Raw genomic sequence first — 19,319 nt, forward strand, 5'->3', positions numbered from 1 at the left:
TACTATAGTTGTTTCAGCTCTTATTGGGAAGAGGAGAGTGAGTCAATCATGTCGAGGAAATACAGAAGAGTCATGGTAAACTGTAGCAAGGTGAAGATCAGCTATGGAAGGATCATCCAAAGCTGTTATCAAAGCATTGCTATTATCACCATGTCTAATGATAAAAGAGGCTACGTCATTCAGAGCACTAGAGGCTGTTGAAGAGAATTTGAAGAGAGCTGAAGAATAGGCATTCCCAAAGTCTCTAGTGAGCTGTGTGGTGAAATAGTACGATTTAAATCAAGGGCTCATCAAAGACTACTGATCTAATGTCCAGTAACCAATCCAAACATGTGGGGAGGAAATGCTTCACCTCCATTGTTAGGAAGCCCTTGTATTCTTTGCTTTAGAAGGCTGTTTGCCCTCCTCACTTGAGGGGAATACAAAGAATGGCTATTAGGCAATGCAAAACGTAACATCAAGGAATTGTTCTTGCTCACCAGAGAAGATGAAATGGACACTAGAGAATCTCTTGAGCAGGAATGAAGGATTTTCAAGAATCCCAAACAAGGCACCTAGTTACCCCCCAACAAGGCATTGAAAAAGGCTGTCCATCTCCTCGGAATAGTTTTGGAAATCCATTTCATTATTTCAACTTCTATTCCAAGCCTGAAGGGAATATTTTTGCCACCATCCATTCAAAGAACTGTGCAGAAGAGATTAGAGAGCGCTCTTGGTTACTCTGTTCTTCCCTATGCCACACAAATAAATCACTCTCCTCTTAACTTGATTTACCTGTAAAATTTCACAGGGGCTTCTACACACTGTCCCTTGGATGACATTGCTGAACTAATTTGCTCTAGCAAAATATTAGTATTTTAAGAAAATCTCTATCTCAACCAACCATGTTACGACAACACCCTCTCAGAAAGATGTATCCCTCCAAACACCTTTTGGTGATGTAGATCCTATGGAGTGCAATGCTGTGCTACAGAAGCAACCCTCATGCTGTGAATTAACATTTCTGACCATCCAAAGACACCTTGATTTTCTTGGCTTCATCTGGACCTATAGTTTCTCAGCACTTTTGTGTAGTAAGCCTAGAAACTAGTAAATTAAATTGTATTGCTATATAAGGACCTTCATTTCCAGGCTTTTATCTGCAGGAATGATATTGCCATTCTATACCCTAAACCTGTTTTTGTAATACTATGGTTCATCAGAAGTTTTTTATGCTAATACCGAAACAGAAATAATACACATGTGATTCATAATAATCTAACTGAATGGCTGCGCTGAATGTATTATAAGAAATTCTGGTTAGGAAAAAAACTCATTAAAGAAATAGTGACTACTATTATCCCACTGCATACATTGTTCTCCTGGAAAGTTTCCTTGAATATTTTCTTTAATTAGCAATTTGATATTTTGAAATAGTGGAATCTCCACCACACGCACTTTGTAGAGCAGACTTGGCTGCCAACACAGAGGAAAACAAGCAGTCTTTTCAGAGTTTGCATCTCTAGGGCATATCTTGTCATTTTCTAGCTATTCAGCTTCTGGATATATGTGTATAACACAGTGACACTGTTCTTGTGGGATTCTGATTTTTAAGTTACATAGATAAATAGCAGTTTTTACTGGACAAGTATATATTGTATTTTCTCTTCTTCTTCTTCTTTCTTTTGAGAAAATCATCATAAAAATATTTGCACGACTTTGGGCTGCTCAGATAGAACGTGTTTGACCCCAGCAGTATTCTAGTGAATGAGTCGTTTATGTAGGAGCTCATTGCACAGAACGTATGGTATTTTATCTTTGCTGGTGTTCTGCCAAACACAGACTGTAGCAATTTTTCCCCTTTGCCACATTTGCCGCTTGATATCCTTTAAAATATACCAGCTCCAAGAGTGAGAAAGCCAAATAGACCATGGGCTGCTCTGGATGAGGTCTCTATGTGCACATAGTCCCGTGCTGGCCCTGCGGCCCTGCTGCTGTTGGTTGGAGAACATCGCTTCCAGATCTGGTATAGCCTCACGCTGAATCCTTTAAATCCTTTAAATCAACTTCACTTGAGACTGCAGGGAATTGCAAAAGCCTTGGAGCGCGCTAAGAAACAAACAGGAGCTGCCCCAAAGCAGAGGCATCAACTTCCACTTCTCTCAGGCTTCCTCAGCTCTGTAGCTGCAGGGAAAGACAGGAGGGAGGGAGGACATTTCTGCCATAGCTGTAACTCCATTACGGCTCACCTCCAGGTGTCACTTAAGTGGTATTTTGGTGAGATATATTTCTACCCACAGTGGCAGGGAACATGATTATTTCATTAAATTATTGAGGCATTGCACGGCCAAACCCGCTATTATACTAAGTTTGATGTGAAACAGTAAGTGAGAGGTCAAGTTCTCCCAACACTGATCTCCTGGGGGAGAAGAGATAAGGTGTAACACAATGATTTCCACACTCCCACATGTGCAGATAAGATCTGAATGAGCAGTCTCAAACATAGGCTGCCTTCCTAAACATTTTTTATAGCTTACATTGGAAACCCTCGTACCTCTCTCTACATTGATTCCCGTAATTACGGTTTCCACGAGAAATTCAGAGCAAGTTCTCCTCCCACGAAATTTCCTCTCACCTGCACTCCTTTCATCACCAGAGATGACTGTTTGTCAGCAGTACCTCTGCTGCTCAGAGAATTCACATGCAGACCAGCTCAGCTGCCAAGGCAGGTGAGAATATTCCCCCGCCTGCAAGCTTGTAAGATGCTCTGCCATGACTGTGTGTGGAATGAAGGTCTGTATCTGCATATTAGGAACTGTTTGTTCAGGATGTGCTTCCAGTCCTGGCGTCTTCTCTCTGTCGAATAAATGTTTGCTTTTACAAAGTCTGCTCCAAAAGTAATGCCTCCTGTTTTATTCTGTCGGCCCACAACATCAGAGGTGGATATTGGTGGGATGACAGTAGAGATCAGACCTTCCCAAGAACATCCCGTTGCATAGTGTTGCTGTGCAAGAGATGGCAGCAGAGGGGCGGTCTGACAGAGTGACGCATGACATGGAAGCATGTGTGGAGCAAGGGTGTGTCATTGAATTCCTCCATGCGTTGACATCCATTGATGCTTGTTGAATGCTGATGGAGACTGAACAGTAAGGGCTGGGTGGTGTATTTAACAGTAGTGATGACAAGAGGCACATCTCTGTTGGTGCAGATATGTATGAGGGTGGCATGCAAGCTCTTGTTCATCACTGGTGAAAACATACAACTAATGGTGGTGACTATGTTGAAAAATCATGCTTTGTTGCTGAGAATTTGCTCTGTCAAACAGTGTTATTGTGCTCTTTGTTTCTGTTGTAATTTCCATGGAAATAAATAGGAGGCATTACTTTCTGAGTGACCTACATACAACAGACAAGATCCTCAATTGGGAGGTTGCTTACCAGTTTCCCAGATGCTTGCTCTGATGGTGAGTGCGGACATGATGCTGCCCCACAGATCTCTATCATCTCAGCTTCTCCGTTGTAGGAGGATCCCACTCCTTTACTCCCTTCCTCCTGTGTAGAGCAGAAACATCACATCTAAACTGACCACAGGTACATACTGAGTACAGGCATGATGCAACTTTAGAAGTCATTGGTTAATTCATATTTCAAAAGCAGATTATTCCTGGTGCAAGATACTTGCTCCCATCCCTCAGATACGAAAGCTGGCGTTTATACGCTGCTCCACATGGCTCTCACTGAGTGACCCAAACATTTACATTGACACATATGCCTGTGTTGTAGGCAGAGTTAAAACACCGCAGTAATTACAGCTGACTATTGTACAACTCTGTTTTTGTTGCTCATAGCTTCATCTATAATTAATTGTTTGGGCTGAAAATTTCCTCGGCTGGGTTTGGCCTCAGGCTAAGCCTTTTCATTTCAGCTGAAATGGCTCAAGTCTTTCCCAAGAATATGACTGAGGAAAAAAAAAATTGTTTTCCCATGCTAAAAGGCCTTTTTGTCATTTACTGAAACCCCCTCACACTCCACACTTCTGAAAGCATTACCTTGAAACACTGGCAGGCTTGGCTGCTGTGACATACACTCTTCCCATGTTCCCAAGGGGGGAAAAGAAAAGATCAGAGTGTGGTTGTTTTCAGCTTCAGACTCATCTCTCTTTACATATATGTTTATATATGTATATATACATACACACACGCATACATATATATGGACCCGTATTTGCTGCTAACATGTGCAGCTGCAATCCAGCAGCCACTGTGATTTCCTTAGTGCTGAGACTGTTTAAGCTGAGTTCTCAGCACTTATAACTAACCCTTGAACAAAGAGATGAAGCTGGCTGGACTTTATTGCAGAGAAAGCAAAGTATGGCAGGAGGTCAGAGGAATGAGATGGTAATAGCCATGCATAGAGAGAATCCAAAGAGAGAGGAAAATCTTTTAATTTAGGTGAACAAATCCTGCACTTAACTGAACTCTGCTGATCCCTTCCTTGCACTCCTCTGTGATGTATGGGGCACTTAGCCCAAGGCTCTCACTAATGCACTTTCAGTTCTCAACATCCTCCTTCCTGAATAAGGGCCTCACATGGGAAGCTACTTAGAGCTGAAGTCACTGAGAGCTGAGCTTGGAGCTGTGGCATCTAACATCCTTGTACAGACTCTGGAAAGTGAGGTATCTGTAAGGGGGTGAGACTTGTGGGCTTTCCCTGTTCCCCACCTCCCCTGTGAGGATACGGACACTGCATGTCACTGAACACCGAGGCACAAGGGAGTGCAGAAGGAACAGAAATGCTGTGGTACTGACAAGGGGGAAAAGAGCCCTTCCCTCATAGATGCAAACATTGCACAGAATCCATCCCATTGCAGCAGAGACATGGGCTTTGATGTAGCAAATGCTCCCACCAGGGACAGTGCTGGCTCTGTGGGTGACGGGGACAGCAAGCTCTGCATCTGGAAAGCAGCTGGCTCAGCACAGAGCTGTCCTAAGGAGTCACAGCAGGCAGAAACCTGTAGGGCAGCATGTAGCATGTTATAGTCCTGATGCAACTAACAGCGAGGGGCCTAGCACAGGCCAGGCTGTAGCAAGATGCCAAGCAGGGCAGAGCCACAGGGAGCGTGGCTCCAACACCTGCATGGCACTGCCAGCCCCCACGCCTGTATGAGCAGTCTGTGCTGCCAGCCATGGGACAGCTCAGACGTGCACCCAGAGACTTACACTTAGAGTCACCCCTAAGTGTTTCGCATGACAACAATAAGGAAAACACAATCCAGACCAATAGTTTCATGTGGATAATATTCTAAAATCTGCAGCGCTCACTAACAGCGAGAGGGAAAGGAAAAGAGTTAAACTAAAGACGGGGAAAAAAATTCAAAGCTGTATGAGCTTAAAATGCAATCACTTCAAGCGTGTGTCAAAACAGTGTCAGATCTTTTTCTATTCATTAAGTCGGCGTTTAAACACCCACCAGCTCCTCTTGTTGCTCACCCGGGGCTCAGCCCCACCCGGCACGATGTGCCATAGGGCTCCATGCGAGAGCAGCTCCCATCACTGGGGCTGGGAGATGGTCCTGTTTTTAGGTGACGCAGTATAGCAATTCTCATATGCCCCCCATGAGCTTCTAAAACGCAATGACCCTCAAAGTTCAGAGTTAGAACCATCACAGTTGTACCTATGCAGGTAACGTGGGGTGTGCAGCCAGCACTGGACACCACCTCCAGCACTTGTTGGTTCTTGCTCCCTCACCTAGTGGTGTTACAGCACCAGACACATAAATGCTTTTCCAGAGGGTTTTGAAGCTGTTACAAAATGTAATGTAAAATCACTGCCAAGCTGCAAAACATTATGGCAGGTTTGGAAAAAGATAAAATAAAACATAACTGTAAGAATGACCCCAAACTCTTTAGATTCAATAAGCTTTGGTTTCCTTCTTTAAACTAACTTCTATTCGCTTTATGGGACCTTTCTATTAAAAGCAGAATGACTAGCAAGTAAGCAAGCAAATCCTTCCAGCAAAGAGGTGACACTGTACAAGACAGAGTGTGTGTATTAGGCTGAGAGCACAGTCATTTCCTGAAAGGGCTGAAATTAGATGAAATCTGTCCGTTTTCTTGAGGTTTTGGCCTCAGAGCCCTCCCCAGGGGAGGTGCCCAATTCAGCTCCATTCAAGGTCTCTTTTAGGCTCAGGGCCTTCCCAGTGGTCAGGCTGTGCCAACAGAACCACCTTCCCCACCCTCCAGTGCCCTCTGCACCAACCTGCCACACAGGTCACCCCTGTCCCACACAAGGGAAGGAACAATTCCAGCTCTGCCCAAACGCTGCCACACTTCTCAGCCCAAATAAAGCTGCATTATGCCCCATTTTATTATGGCAAGTCATGCTGCATGCTCTCAGCGACAGGAACCGGGCTTTTGGTGGAAGGTAGTTTGTTTGTCTAAGGCTTTTATTTCTCTCCTTTTTTAAAAACTAAACCCAAATGTCGCCGTTAGTAACTCTGAGCATTCCTTGCCAGCCCTCGGTCAGCCAAAAAACACACGGGGTCTCTCTGTAAAAACTCCATTCTGTGCACAAAGTTATTAACTGCTGGGAAAGGCAGAGAGTTCTTTTGCAGCTGTTGGCCAAGCTCTGGACGTCACCTCACACTCCGTCACCCCTCTGTGTTCTGCAGGCTGCTGGAGGCTGAGGAAAAGCGGAGAGCTTGGCCAGAGCAGTTACGCTGCTGCTCGAGACATGTTTGCTTTGGGTTTGGCCCCAGGTTCTCAGGCAGCGCTTTGAGTCCCTAGTGGGAAATTAAAGAAGAAAAAAAAAGAAAGAAAGAAAACAGCAGGTTGTGCCGCTTTTCAGGAACTCACACCACATCCCCCCAGCTGCCCTGCTTGGACATGGGGCACAGCCATTCCCCTGAGCCACCCTGAGCAGGGGCAGCCAGGCTGGCAACCACAAGAGATGCCTGGAGGATGCCCCAAGAGACGGCCCCAAACAAACATGCTCTCAGGGAATTGCCATCCCAGCACTACTCAAACTCCTTCCTTAAGGAGTGGTTTACACAGGGTGAGGATATTTGCAGCAGCAGTTCCACACAATGGGGAATATTCACAAGGGAATATTCATAACCACTCTGAGCACCTACTGGAGGCGCCCGGGGCCTCTGTATCAGCACAGATTCCTTCGGGTGTGACTCAGAGCACTACATTGGCTGCCTGCCTCTCAGCTCTTGGTACAGCTGCGGTCTGGACATCACACAGATCACAGAATCACAGACTGACCCGGGTTGGAAGGGACCTCAAGGATCATGTAGTTCCAACCCCCCTGCCTGGCAGGGCCACCAAACATACACCTTTACTAGATCAGGTTGCCCAGGGCCCCGTCCAACCTGGCCTTGAACACCTCCAAGGACGGGGCATCCACAACCTCCCTGTGCAGCCTGTTCCAGGGCCGAACCACTCTCCTAGTAAAGAACTTCCCCCTAACATCCAACCTAAATCTTCCCTCTTTTAACTTAAAACCATTTCCCCGTGTCCTGCTATTGTCAGCATATTGTCAGCATTGTCAGCCATCTCCTGCAGGTAGAGCAGTAATAAAACAAGCCGGTACGAAGGTCCCCACACACCTGCTCTGCAGAGAGCCGGGCTGGAGGCAGCCAACCCCAAACTACCAAAAACAACGGTAGTATTTCACAGAACCATAGAATCGTTCGAGTCCGAAGGGACCTTTAAAGACCCACGGCTCCGCACTGCGCAGCCCCGCTCGTGCCGTGCCCCGCAGCACCCCGGCTCCACGCCAGCGCCCGGGCTCCTCCCCGCCCCGCCCGGCGGAGGCAGCGGCTGCGCCCCGCGGCACACGGCACAGCCCGAGCCATGGCCGCCCGCCGCCTGCTGGGGCTGCTGGCCGCCGCCGCGCTGCTGGGCGCAGGTAGGGCAAGGCGGGACGGGGCGGCGCGGGGCTGGAGCGCGGTGGCGGCCCAATGCCGGTGTGCTGCCGGTGTGTGCGGGCCGTGGCGGCGCCGGGCCCGGGCTGGAACCGGGATGGGCCGCCCGCCTCCCCGCTGCCGGGGCCCGGTGGGGATCGCCGTAGCGCAGCGCTCGGTGCCGGTGCCGGTGCGACACAGCGCTGTGGGGCTGGGCCTTGCGTCCCGTCTCGAGATCGGAGTGAGAAAACGCCATTAGTCAGCAGCGAGGCTGTCGGCGTTCCGAGCTGAAGGGAAATGCCCCTGCTGCCATTCCCGGCTGCCGGGCTGCGGGTTCGGCTCTTAAACCTTTCCGGGCCGCTGTGCGTCAGCACGATCCCCGCTCCAAGGTTCCCCGGCCGCAATGGGGGGATCCGCGGCTCCGACCCCCGCGGCGGTGCGGGCCGGTGTCCGGGTCAGCGCTGCTCCGCGGGGCTCCGGCCGGGATGTGCGGGATCACGGCTCCTCGGCTGCCGCTGATCCGGGAGCCGGGCGGGACAGCAGCGGGGCACGGCCGGAGCAGGAGCTGTGAACTGAAAGCAGCGGGGCGGGTTGTGCTGTGCAGAGATTTACCGCAGCCAGGGATCCGCTGGAGCGGTGCTTGTAGTGCAGGGATCCGTGGCTTTTCCAGGAAGCGGGGAGGCTTGTAGCATCCAGTTGGCACAGGGCTTGTCAAGGTGATGCGGAAGGCAGCTGTTCAGGGGCTGCAAGCACTGCTGGTCCTCTTCTATATCTCCTTCTCTTCATAAGCCCGTACTGATAGCGCTGATGTGCTGCCATGGAAAGGTGGCACATCTGGTGGCTGAGGTCAGTGCACCCACGGGGAGCACAAGGTTCCCCCGACAGAGCCACCAGAAGGGATGCACACAGATAAGAAGAACCTGGAGCAAATCAGTGTGATGACAGGCGTGCAGTGGCTTGGCACGTTGGTGGAGCTGCGGCACAGGCAGGCAGCGTTGTGCATCCCAGCCTGCATCTCACACAGCCTTCAGTGCCACCCCATGGCCCCGCAGCTGCTGATCGGGGCTAAAGCATCACAGATGTCTGTGAGCAGAGCTATGGATTCAGCTGATTTCTGTACCTCTGTCTGTGTTTTAGGGCTTTTCTACCCCTAGTGACAGTGTGCTCGGAAGTGACCATCTAACTTTTGCTTAGTTTCCCTGTATGGAATTATCACTTCATGTAGAGAAGTAGGATTAAACAACTATATTCTGTCCCTTAAAACTATGGAAGACAGAGGGACGGAGCAGTAGCCAGGACAGTGGGGATGCTGTGGAGGGAGGCAGCTGTTATTAGGGGGCAGGGGGGCAGCGGGAGAGGCTGGGCATGGAATAACCTCCACCCTGTCCCAGGGAGTGGGGGAGGCACCGTCCCGGGAGATGCTCAAGAACCATTTAGATGTTGTACTGAGAGTTTAGTCAGAAATATGGGTGGTAGGTGAATAGATGGATGATCTTGTAGGTCTTTTCAGGTCCTGCTGTCCCTATAGGTGCTGGCGGAAGTGGAGCTGCTGGTGCTGCTGCTGGCAGGTGTGGGACACGGCCGCTATCAGCCTCTCTGCAAAGAGAAAGTCTTCATTATGCAAATTCTCATCTTAAAGCTTTATTCATGTGCTTCCTGGCAGGCTTTCCTTTAATCTCAAGAGCAAGATTGCTTGGAATTATCATATACTCCTGTTAATTGCATGGGAAAAAAAATACTAATACAGCAGAGGTTGTTTTTGCCATAATCAGTAGTGATTCTGATTAGTACTTCTGGAAATCAGAGTGTTTCCCTTGGAGCAGAGAGCTCGGCCACACCAGGAGCAGGGCAGTGCTGCATCCCACCAGGGCTCATCTCACCTCAGCCGTGGACTCCAAAGGGGCCGGTGCTGCATGGGATGGTGCTGAGCTGGCACTGGGAATGCAGTGGCACTGGGAAAGCAACACGCTTCTTGTGGTGCAGGCAGTGAGTTACGGTGCTGTGCGCTGAGCTCTGCCAGACAGCGAGGCTTAATTAGATCATATGTAATTGTATGAACGAAAGGGCTGACGAGCACAGCCATGCGCCGGAGCTGCCTGCTGCAGGAAACAATGAGGGGAGGACACATGGTGGTGCAGTGCCCTCTGCCCCCAGCCTGCAGCCGGCTGTGATGGAAGCAACCGGCTCAGCTTGGGATGCTGCAGTATGTGCCCATCCTGGCAGTGCTGCCCTGCTGCTGGCTGGGTTTGCTGGGGCAGTGGCACAGCTGGGCTGCACACAGGGCAGGGGCAGCACAGCTTCAGGCATTGCTCTCCATGAAAGTTTTCCTGCTGGTGGGCGCTGCCTCGTGGCTGCCATTGTCCTTGTCAGGAGGGCCGTAAATTTATTCATGAAGCACCACGGAGCTCAGGTGGCAGCAGCTAAATCCATTTAGCGATAGGAATGAGAGGAAAGCCATTTTAATGTTCTCTTGCGGTGCCGCAGCGCTTAGCAAACCCAAAGGATATTAATTACTCAGCATGCTCTGAGATGTAAAAGCATGAATTTATCAAGACAAACACATTCAGAAGGAGGGTAAGTCAACAGTAATTAAAGCCGGTGCAGGAAGAGGCAGAGCAGCAGGGCAGGCCGTGTTGGGGCTGGGCTGGGGTGCTGCGTGCCCCCCTTGTGGGCCACAGCACATCCCACTGCTGGATGGCACTGCCCAGCACAGCCCATGGGAGCTCAGCCCCTTCACTGAGTTTATCTGCGCTGCTCCGAAGGCTGCACAATGCTGAGCCAACGTACAGCTGTTGGGGAAGGCTGATGTCTTCCTCCCCGCTGGCGATGGGTCATGGTGAGCAGAAAACCCTCTAAAACCAAAGCAATTCAGGCACGGGCGCCTGGCCAGGCTGCGTGTGGAGGTGGCTGACGTTGTGTGGAGTGAGTAACTCCCGCGCTGCATCTTTGTCTGCAGGTTGTGGGGACGACCCAGGGGAATTCAGCCTAGAAGATGCCCTCGGCCCCGTACGGCGTAAGTCAAATTCATTTACTCTTTACACAATAAGGAGAAAAATAAGAATTAACAGGTTCCGTTTGCCCGCTGGGATCTCTGGGCGAGGTGGCGGAGGATGCAGGCTGGCCTCAATCCGCTGGGTGCAGATCACAAGGACACGGCAGCACCTGGGTGCAGCAGAAGCGTGCCAGCATTCAGATGGAAATTAATAGGAACGGAGCGGCCGCAACTCTCACTCATCATTTATTCATATACTTCATAAAGCTTCATAACCTCTGTTAATGGAGAGTGGTTTGCAGGGAAAATAAAAATTATGACAAAATAAATATAAACCACCTCCTGAAGCCGACGGCAGCTTGTTTTGCCCTGGGAGCAGTCGGGGCTTGAGCACTGGGGTGTCTGCAGAACTGCTCCAGCAGACTCTGGTATGTGGTACAATGCTGGACCTCCCTTGGGCTCCCACTATTGCATGCAGTTGCAGCTATGGGTGTCACAGGGACAAAGGCAGGGCATGGAGCTCTGGCTGTGATGCTGGCGGGCTCACCCACCAAGTCCTAGCCTTGTGTTCTCAGGACAGAAGCAGTGCTTCTGGTGATGCATGTGGCTAATGTGTTCTTCCCCTTTCTATCACAGCCACACCCAAGAAACCCAGCAAGCCGGCCGGTGGGACAGGAGGGAAAGGTGAGATGTTCTTGGAGCGTGTCATTTCAGCAGGTGTCAGCTGTGTTGGCAGGGAATCACCTCTTGGTTGGCCATAGGCTGTGCTCCAGCGGCTGCTTGTGCTGCCTGAGCTTCCCCTGCCTGCACTGCTTGGCGGTGCTTTCTCCACCATCACCACGCAGCCACTGTGTCGCTTGTATCTCCCCTCTCCATCGGCAGCACTGCGCACCTGTGCCTAAGTAAATGCAGTATTGATGTTTCTATCTGATGTGAAGGCAGCCGACACGAGAGCATTTATGGCCGCGACCGAGTTCTGCACACTTTGCAGTATTGTAATGGATTTGACACAGGTCACGGCTGAGCTCCATGAGGGCCAGCATTTCTGCTGGCTTCGATCCTGGGGAGGAGCTTTTGCTCCAGGACATACCCGGCTTTCACCGAACAGTGCCAGGGAAAACCACCTCTGATGGTGGGAGTCAGGGCCCTGGCTGCCCAGATCCCAGCACCAGCCCCACTGGAGGATGCTCATGCCCGGCCCTGGCTGTGTGTCCCTGCTGACAGGCCGAGCAGTGCCATGTGCCATGTGCTGCTCACACACTGCCCCAGCACTGTGGCTCGTCCATCCGCTCTCTCTGCAGAATTTGACCTGGCTGATTACTTCGACAACCCGGTGGAGCCCACCAACAGGCCAGCCAGGCCCACCGCCAGGCCCTTCCCACGGCCAGGGAAGCCAGGTGCGTCACCCTGCCCATCGCTACCCTATGGGAGCTGGGGCTGCATACAGCCAGGGCCTTGTTTGGTGTGCCTTTGGGAAGCTAACAGCGTTTTGTTCTCTCCCCTCTGTGACACTTCCAGACAGTGGCTTTTGGGATGTCATCCATACCACCACCACCAAGCGGCCAAAAACAACACAGAGCCCCCGCAAACAGAACCCAGGTGAGTGCAGCTTCCTGGCCACGCCGTGTCCAGCCCCAGTTTGTTCAGGTGAGAGCTGCAGGCAGGCTGCAGTGTAACCGTGCTACTGCAGCAGCACTGGAGAGGAGCATTTCCTTGTCCAATTACTTGTCAGCATCAAGGAGGTTGCTAGAGCTGCTAACCCCATCTTGTTTTACAGGGAAGAATCCTTCGGATCTGGACTTGGCTGATGCCCTTGGAGACTGGGACGATGCGAGGGATGGCAGGCGGCCGGCTGTGAGGCCGGAGGAAGGTACGTGGGTTTCCCTCTCTCTGCTGCTCTCACCACCATGTGTTCCTGGGCCCTGTGGGAGCCCCCCAGCACTGGGTGCTCACTGTGAGGCACCCCCTCCATTAAAGTTGCCAGATGCTGGGGGTTTTTATTTTGTTTCTTTAAAGTTTGCACTCATTACTGAACCCCTAAATGGTTCAGAACCCCCCCCAGCCTCGTTCCCAGCCCCCTGTGCTCCATGGAAGCACCCATAGATGCTGTGACAGGGACATGGGGCCAGCTGGCACCTGGCTCTCTGTCCCCTTGCACCCTGAGCAGACCTGCACTCTTTCCCTTCCCATTCCACTCGTTGCTTTCTGTGTGGCAGCAGCACTCACCCCCCGCAGGGCAGCAGTAGGGGATGATTCCTCTTTGCTCTCCAATCTGAGTTTGTTGTTATTTTTCAAGGATTTTCGGACAGTGACCTGGAAGGCATTGTGAATGATGGCTACAGCCCCGACAAGAAGAAAGGTAGGGACGGCCCACAGGCAGGTTGGTGCCCACAGCATGGGGCAGAGATGGCCACAGCGCAGGGACCCCAGGGGGCATCTCCCCATGGCAAGAGACCCCATAGTGGATCTAAGGGGATTGGCAGGGGTACGTGCTGTCCTGGTAGCAGTGGCTGGCACTGGTGGCCCTGGCCAGCCACCTCATGCTACCACCACCAGCAGATGCCAGGTTGTCCCTGAGCACCTGGCAGAGGCAGTACAGCTGTAGAGATGGAATGGAGCTTCTTGGCCCCCACCCCCTGCTGTGCTGACCTTGTGGGGCTGTCACCCCGCTCCTCATGGACACCGTCCCTCCTCTCAGGATGTGACTGTTGGTTTCAGGAACAGGGAACCAGCTGCACTTGGCTCAGCCTGCACAGAGAGCTGCAGTATTAAATATTAAAGGCAGTCGAGTTAGAAATGGCGAACACCACCAGCCTGGTCGACATTTAATGAATCACTGTGCCAAGGACAAACTGCACTGGAAGCATTAATACAGTACTGACCTGCTTCTGTAATGCGGGTTAAGCAACTCGCACGGAGCTGCAGCTTCCAGCAGGAGCCATTTCTCCCATCTTGAGCTGTGCACAGTTGCCCTGACGTCATGTGCAGCTGCCCCAGTGTCACATATGGACACCCCCATGTCATATACAGGTGTGCCAGCTCACTGCTTAGCTGTCCCCTCTGGTGGTGTGAGGATGCCACACTGCAATGAAGAGCATCTCTGTGCCAGCGTGGGCTGTGGGGCTGTGTATGGGCTGGGCTGCTGATACATCTTTTCTCTTACAGGATCTGGAGGCAACACTGACAGCCAAGGTAGGGCCATGGGGGCTACGGGGGGAGCAGGGCCTGGGCTCCTCCCCACCACTCAGTGCCTTTCTGTGCCCTGCAGACAACCGGGTAGAGACGGGCACCATCGCTGGCATTGCCAGTGCCCTGGCCATGGCGCTTGTGGGGGCCGTCTCCAGCTACATCTCCTACCAGCAGAAGAAGTTCTGCTTCAGCATACAGCGTAAGCAGCTCAGGGTGGGGCTGGGAGGGCTGCAGGGGGGAGGATTGCAGAGTGGGACTTGGTGTGTGAGAGCAGTGGGGAGAGTCCAATGAATGCGATAGAACAAAACTCCCTTGTATTTTCCCTCCACTTAAATGATATTTTGGTAAGAATAAATAATTTTAAAAGAAGAGAGTGAAGGCTTTGATGAGGGGAAAGCTGAGACACACAAAGTCCCAGAAAGGCAGCAGGAAATTAAAGTTAATTATAAAGGAGGATTAATTTAAGCCATCAGACACGGCACGCTGGGCTAATGTCAGGCCTTAGATGCCTCGCAATGCATGACAGCAATCTGCAAGCCGTCAGCCACTGCGGAAATGGCTTTTCTCTCCAGAAGCACAATGGCACTGGGTGTCATCCCAGCAGAACACACGCCTGGGGACAGCAGTGGGCCTGATGTGTGGCCTTACCCCAAAGCTGCGTCCTCCTGCCCGGGGCTGATGCAGGAGAGTTGGGCTGGGAGCTCTGCAGTGCCTTGAGAATACAGCACAGCTTTCTCAGCACCAGTCATGGTTTACCGATGTTTCTATGCTGCTGTCAGTGCAGGGGAGTTTGCAAAATTGTCTCTTAGCTTCCAAAGGTAGGCCCGTTACCATAGGTTTTAAGCCATCAATTTCTGCTTTCTAACCTTCCATCTCACTCTCTTTATTGTTGCTTCTCAGAGGGACTTAACGCCGAATACGTGAAAGGGGAGAACATGGAAGCTGTCGTAAGCGAGGAGCCCCAAGGTGAGAGCCTGGCCACAAAGGGAGCTGCTCCGGTGACTGTGGGAAGGCACCGCTTGGGTTGTGCTGCAGCTTTTTGTCTGATGGCCGCTGTGATGCTTTTCCTACATCATTATACACAAAGGGGAGCCAGGATGAGAGACCAAGGGTCTCATTCTGCAAACGGCGGCAGCTGATGTTGAGCTTTAATGTGTTCAGATATGTGCTCCCTCCTTCAGCCCCAGATAAGGGTGGCTGCTGTAAAGGCTGAGATGGGATACAACCGAGCGGCGCTTGGCACCTGTTGCTTGCAGTCCTGTACAGCTGCGTGCTGCCATACTAATGACTTCTGTTTTCTTCCCCAGTTAAATACTCAGTACTGGAAACACAGTCAGCAGAACCACCGAAACACGACGGCGCGAAGGTGTGAGGGCAGGGCCTGCCATCTCCTCCTGCTGGGAAGGGACCCGGCGGCAGCAAACACCAAGATCTCACCTGCTTGTAATTTAGCTATTTATTTCATTTGAATCCAAAGCTGTTTGATGTGTACTTAGGCTTGAACTGGCTTCTTACTGCACTAGGCTTTAGGGTTAGGATGGCACTACGTACGTGCTTCTTTTTTTTGTAACGAGATATGTTTACATGGAAGGAATACTGGAGGTTTGACTGCAAGTCGTATTCAAACTAACAGCAGGTGCTTCAGCAGCGATCCCCTGCAGGTTAAGGACGAGGTCTTTTGCAAGGACTGCTTTGTAAGAACAGCAAAGTGCCTGTTATTAGCAACCCAAAGCAAACCAGCCACCTCCCTCATCAGTCTCCCTGTGCCACAGCGCTGCTGCCCAGGCCTGCCCTCACTGCCTTGGTGCTGCTTCCTCCTCCCTGGCCCTCTCACACTGATGCCAAGACATGGGGACAGACACTTGCTGAGGCACTTTCCCAAAGCAATGGGAAGGGGAAGTGACCGCCCAGTGTAAAAGGAACTCCCAGTTTATATGTAGCCCTGAAATATGTGCATTTTTGAACCTGTTCTGCAGATCCCAGATTGTGTGAATGTACGTGGACTACCAAAAGCATTTCTTTTGATTCAGAGCTGTCAGGCAGACTCACTGCCACAAGGCCTTGCCATGATCCCTGAGGTCCCTCCTGGCTTGAGCCATTCCATGACTCGATGAGCCTTCTGTCCCTCTAAAAGGAAATGGCCCAGTCACGTTTTAAGTGCTTTGCAACAGCTGCACAGTTCTTTATGCTCTTCTTAACACTTGCGTCTTTAAAGCCTTACACTCGCTCTAGCAGAACGACTACAGCATTTTATAAGGGAGATGAGTTCTAATGATATATGGTGCCTCACGTATTTACAGCACTTCGTCTACGATACTGCAATTAACCGTCACTCCTTTGTGTGTGGATTAGAAAAAGTAGTTCTCTCTTGTTCTGAGACTGTGACTCTCTGCTCCTGTGTAATTAGCAATAGCACGAGAAGGAAGGGCCTCGTGTTGTGCCAGGGGAGGGTCAGGTTGGACATTAGGAAATAGTTCTCTGAGAGAGCAGGCAGTGCTGGAACGGGCTGCCTGGGGAGTGGTGGAGTCGCCATCCCTGGAGGTGTTCAACAACTGCGTAGATGTTGTACTGGAGGACACGGTCAGTGGGACATATCGGTGGTAGGTTGGACATTATGATCTTAGATGATCCAGCTTTAGTGATTCTAAGACAGGTGCAGGATACGCTCCCTCTGTTTGTGTACTCAAAGTGCCAGATTTACCTGGGGGATGGTGGCTGGAAAATTCTGCTGGGCACAGGCAGGAGCTCCAATGTGAGGAAAGCCACGTCCCTGGGGTCAGGCTGTACTTCTCCCTTTCCCACATCATCACCTGTCTTTTCTCTCTTAGCTGAATGGATTTGAAAGCTGTAGCATGAAAAATGTTTTTACAAAGTACAGAAGGTGTTGCAAGACGGTACCGATGAGCACTGGGAAGCATTTCAGATTAGATTAGCTGAAGCAAATGCAATCTCATTTCTCTTAGCTGATACCAGTGTTGTCTGCAGATGCAGATTGTCAGCATGTTTCCATGGCCCTGCACCTTCTGCACACCCAGTGGATGGGATGAAGGGTGCCCAGGATTGCTTACAGGCTGTAACACTTAGTTACCGTCCTTTAGGAAATGGTTACAGCAGGATGTAGAAGAAACACACACTTAACTCACAGGTACTGCAGGTGGTGGTTTCACAGAGGAAAAACAGCCCTTTCAGAATTCAGAAGCGGACAGCACTTAAAAGTGCTCCTTTCCCAAAAGCCTTCTATATGACTTCTGCCTTAATGTAACTTCAGACTACTTGGTATATGGAAAAATGTGAACACGCAGTGAAAGAGATGACATTTCAGAAGCTTAAAGTAACAAAATTAGAAATCTCTCTCTTTGGGATTTCAGATGGGAAAATATTGGACAAATACTACAGATAAGAAATTAAACTCAAGTCTTGTCTTCAAAACTGGACAGAAACCAAAGCCACGATGTGCTGAGTGCCAGCTAAGGCTCAGCTGGCTTCATGCAGTCTGCTTCCTCCTTGTCTGCCCGGCAGGTGGGAGTGAGGTGTGGGGAGCTCAGACCTCGCACCTTCACTGCTTGGGCCATTTCAGTGATGGGGTGCTCAGCTGTGTTTTCCTGGCAGTGAAGCAAGTGCTGAAAGAACGGACGCAGTGCTTGCCTCCATGTGTACATAGAGCTGACTTGAGAGCTCACGTGAGGCTGCGCTGTGGGCTCTTTTCTCATGACATCTCCAGCTTTGCTAAAGCTCCTTCTCATGTCATGGTTCAGAAAAGCTTTCACAATTACATAGAAAACAGAACTGAAGGAACTTAACCAGCTCTTATCCCACTGTTTACCAATTGCTTGCGTTTCCCTTTGGCAGTACTGCAGCAGGTTCTTCATTTTAGAATACTGTGCCATTGAATCCTTCGCTTTAGAATAACCCCGTTGTGAATTTCCTTTTCTTTTTGGTGCTTTAATAAACTCAGTCATTTTCTCGCAGCCTCATTATGGAATCCCGACAAGCGCTGTGCTGCCGCTGATGGCTATTCATTTGTTGTGCTAACAGCGGAATTACTCCACAGTACCATTTCAGAGTCTGAAAAAGCAAAATGACGAGGCAGGGTAAGGCCTTCACCTTTGGTTCTGTAATAAAAGTGAACACAGGAAGCTCAGAAACAAAATTCTTGTGAAATTAGAGTCGTATCTTGTGAGCGGAATTCTGATCTCAAAGCAAGGCGTATTGCTTGCCCATGCAGGAGCAATCTATGCCAAATGAAGGCTGACTGTTGTGCTGTGCAAAGACTGATTGTGCTAACATTGACACATGTATGTAAGGGTCAGCGCGGGGAAAGGATCAGAATCTGACCACCTTTGGAAAACATTAAAACAAATTGTCTACTAAGGCATTTTGAGAGCTTTTTTTTCTGTGTCGCAAGTCAACTGCAAATAGCAGCCCGTGGCCTTTCTATACATAACCTCTTCTACAACACCACTAAAGACTTCATTAAAAACACAGCAGAAGAAACACCCTTCCCAACGCATCCCAAAACGGTCTCTGTGAGGGAATATGTATGACCGAGGGGCTGTAATGTAATGGTAGTAGTGTGTAAGTGCACACACTTAGTCATCATCCCTCTCCTCCTCAGGCCCCTGGTTTTTCTGAAAACAAAACACTGACACTTATCTACAGAGGAGGAAAAAGTGTAATTAAGCCCCGAAACAGGACTGAAGTGGCAAAGCGATGCTGATGATTCACTTAACTTCACAAGCAAAAACTGTTTCAATTGTTTACCATGCCTTCAGTCTACTCTGGTATGCCACGTTCATGTTGTTTGCTCTCTTAAGTGTCACTCAGAGATCAAACTGAACTGCTTGCTGTCCTCCTGCACGTCCCCTTTATGACAACTCAAAACCAAACAAGTGAAGCAAAAGAAAATGCAGCGACTGAATCAGAGTTAGCAGTTTGGTACAGGGTACATCAAACAGGGAGCAGCATTCTGCTCTTGCCTTCAAACAGTCCAATACTGCCTTATTAAAAATCAAAAGGGGAAAAAAAAGATGGACAGTTGTTAAATCGATAGGAAAAAACATTTGAATATTGGGAAACAGACTGAACTCATTCTGCTGCTCACCTCTGCGGTACACAACTCTGCAAACCACCCGTGCCATGTACACGTTACAGCAGGATCCTCGCCTTTCCGCTACCCCTGCAGTCAGGCAGATGCCCTGAGCTGTGCTGACTCTGATTCTGGGACCCGCGGATGAACTGGCAGCAGCAGAGGT

General features: G+C 50.3%; 1 protein-coding gene and 1 long non-coding RNA gene across 3 annotated transcripts; one reads left to right on the forward strand and one right to left on the reverse strand.

Annotated features, from left to right (window-relative positions):
- Positions 1-2,487: 2,487 nt before the first annotated feature.
- Positions 2,488-7,740, reverse strand: LOC146760999 (uncharacterized). 2 transcript variants are annotated; one of them, XR_014945718.1, is made up of 3 exons: positions 7,590-7,740; positions 3,417-3,530; positions 2,488-2,835 (listed from the first exon to the last, which is right to left on the reverse strand). It is a non-coding gene; the product is annotated as an uncharacterized LOC146760999 (long non-coding RNA). The 2 variants fall into 2 exon arrangements; XR_014945717.1 differs by lacking the exon at positions 7,590-7,740 and having other exon boundaries at positions 3,417-5,890.
- A 77-nt stretch (positions 7,741-7,817) lies between these two features.
- Positions 7,818-18,438, forward strand: CD99L2 (CD99 molecule like 2). Its single transcript, XM_015860766.3, has 11 exons — positions 7,818-7,891; positions 10,843-10,899; positions 11,515-11,562; positions 12,180-12,275; positions 12,397-12,477; positions 12,656-12,748; positions 13,175-13,237; positions 14,044-14,070; positions 14,147-14,266; positions 14,968-15,033; positions 15,375-18,438. The coding sequence occupies exons 1-11, from the start codon at positions 7,837-7,839 to the stop codon at positions 15,437-15,439; spliced, it is 771 nt and encodes a 256-aa protein (XP_015716252.2). The 5' UTR covers positions 7,818-7,836; the 3' UTR covers positions 15,440-18,438.
- Positions 18,439-19,319: the final 881 nt, after the last annotated feature.

The sequence above is a fragment of the Coturnix japonica genome, chromosome 4 (assembly GCF_054131305.1).
Source record: "Coturnix japonica strain WE chromosome 4, WE-NBRP24, whole genome shotgun sequence".
NCBI lineage: Eukaryota > Metazoa > Chordata > Aves > Galliformes > Phasianidae > Coturnix > Coturnix japonica.

Bases quoted from the DNA above. Each gene is read 5' to 3' on its own strand.
- CD99L2 (XM_015860766.3), top strand. From the start codon at position 7,837: ATGGCCGCCCGCCGCCTGCTGGGGCTGCTGGCCGCCGCCGCGCTGCTG. The intron at 12,276-12,396 runs GTGCGTCACCCT...TGACACTTCCAG, and splicing joins CCCACGGCCAGGGAAGCCAG to ACAGTGGCTTTTGGGATGTC. The intron at 13,238-14,043 runs GTAGGGACGGCC...TTTCTCTTACAG, and splicing joins CAGCCCCGACAAGAAGAAAG to GATCTGGAGGCAACACTGAC.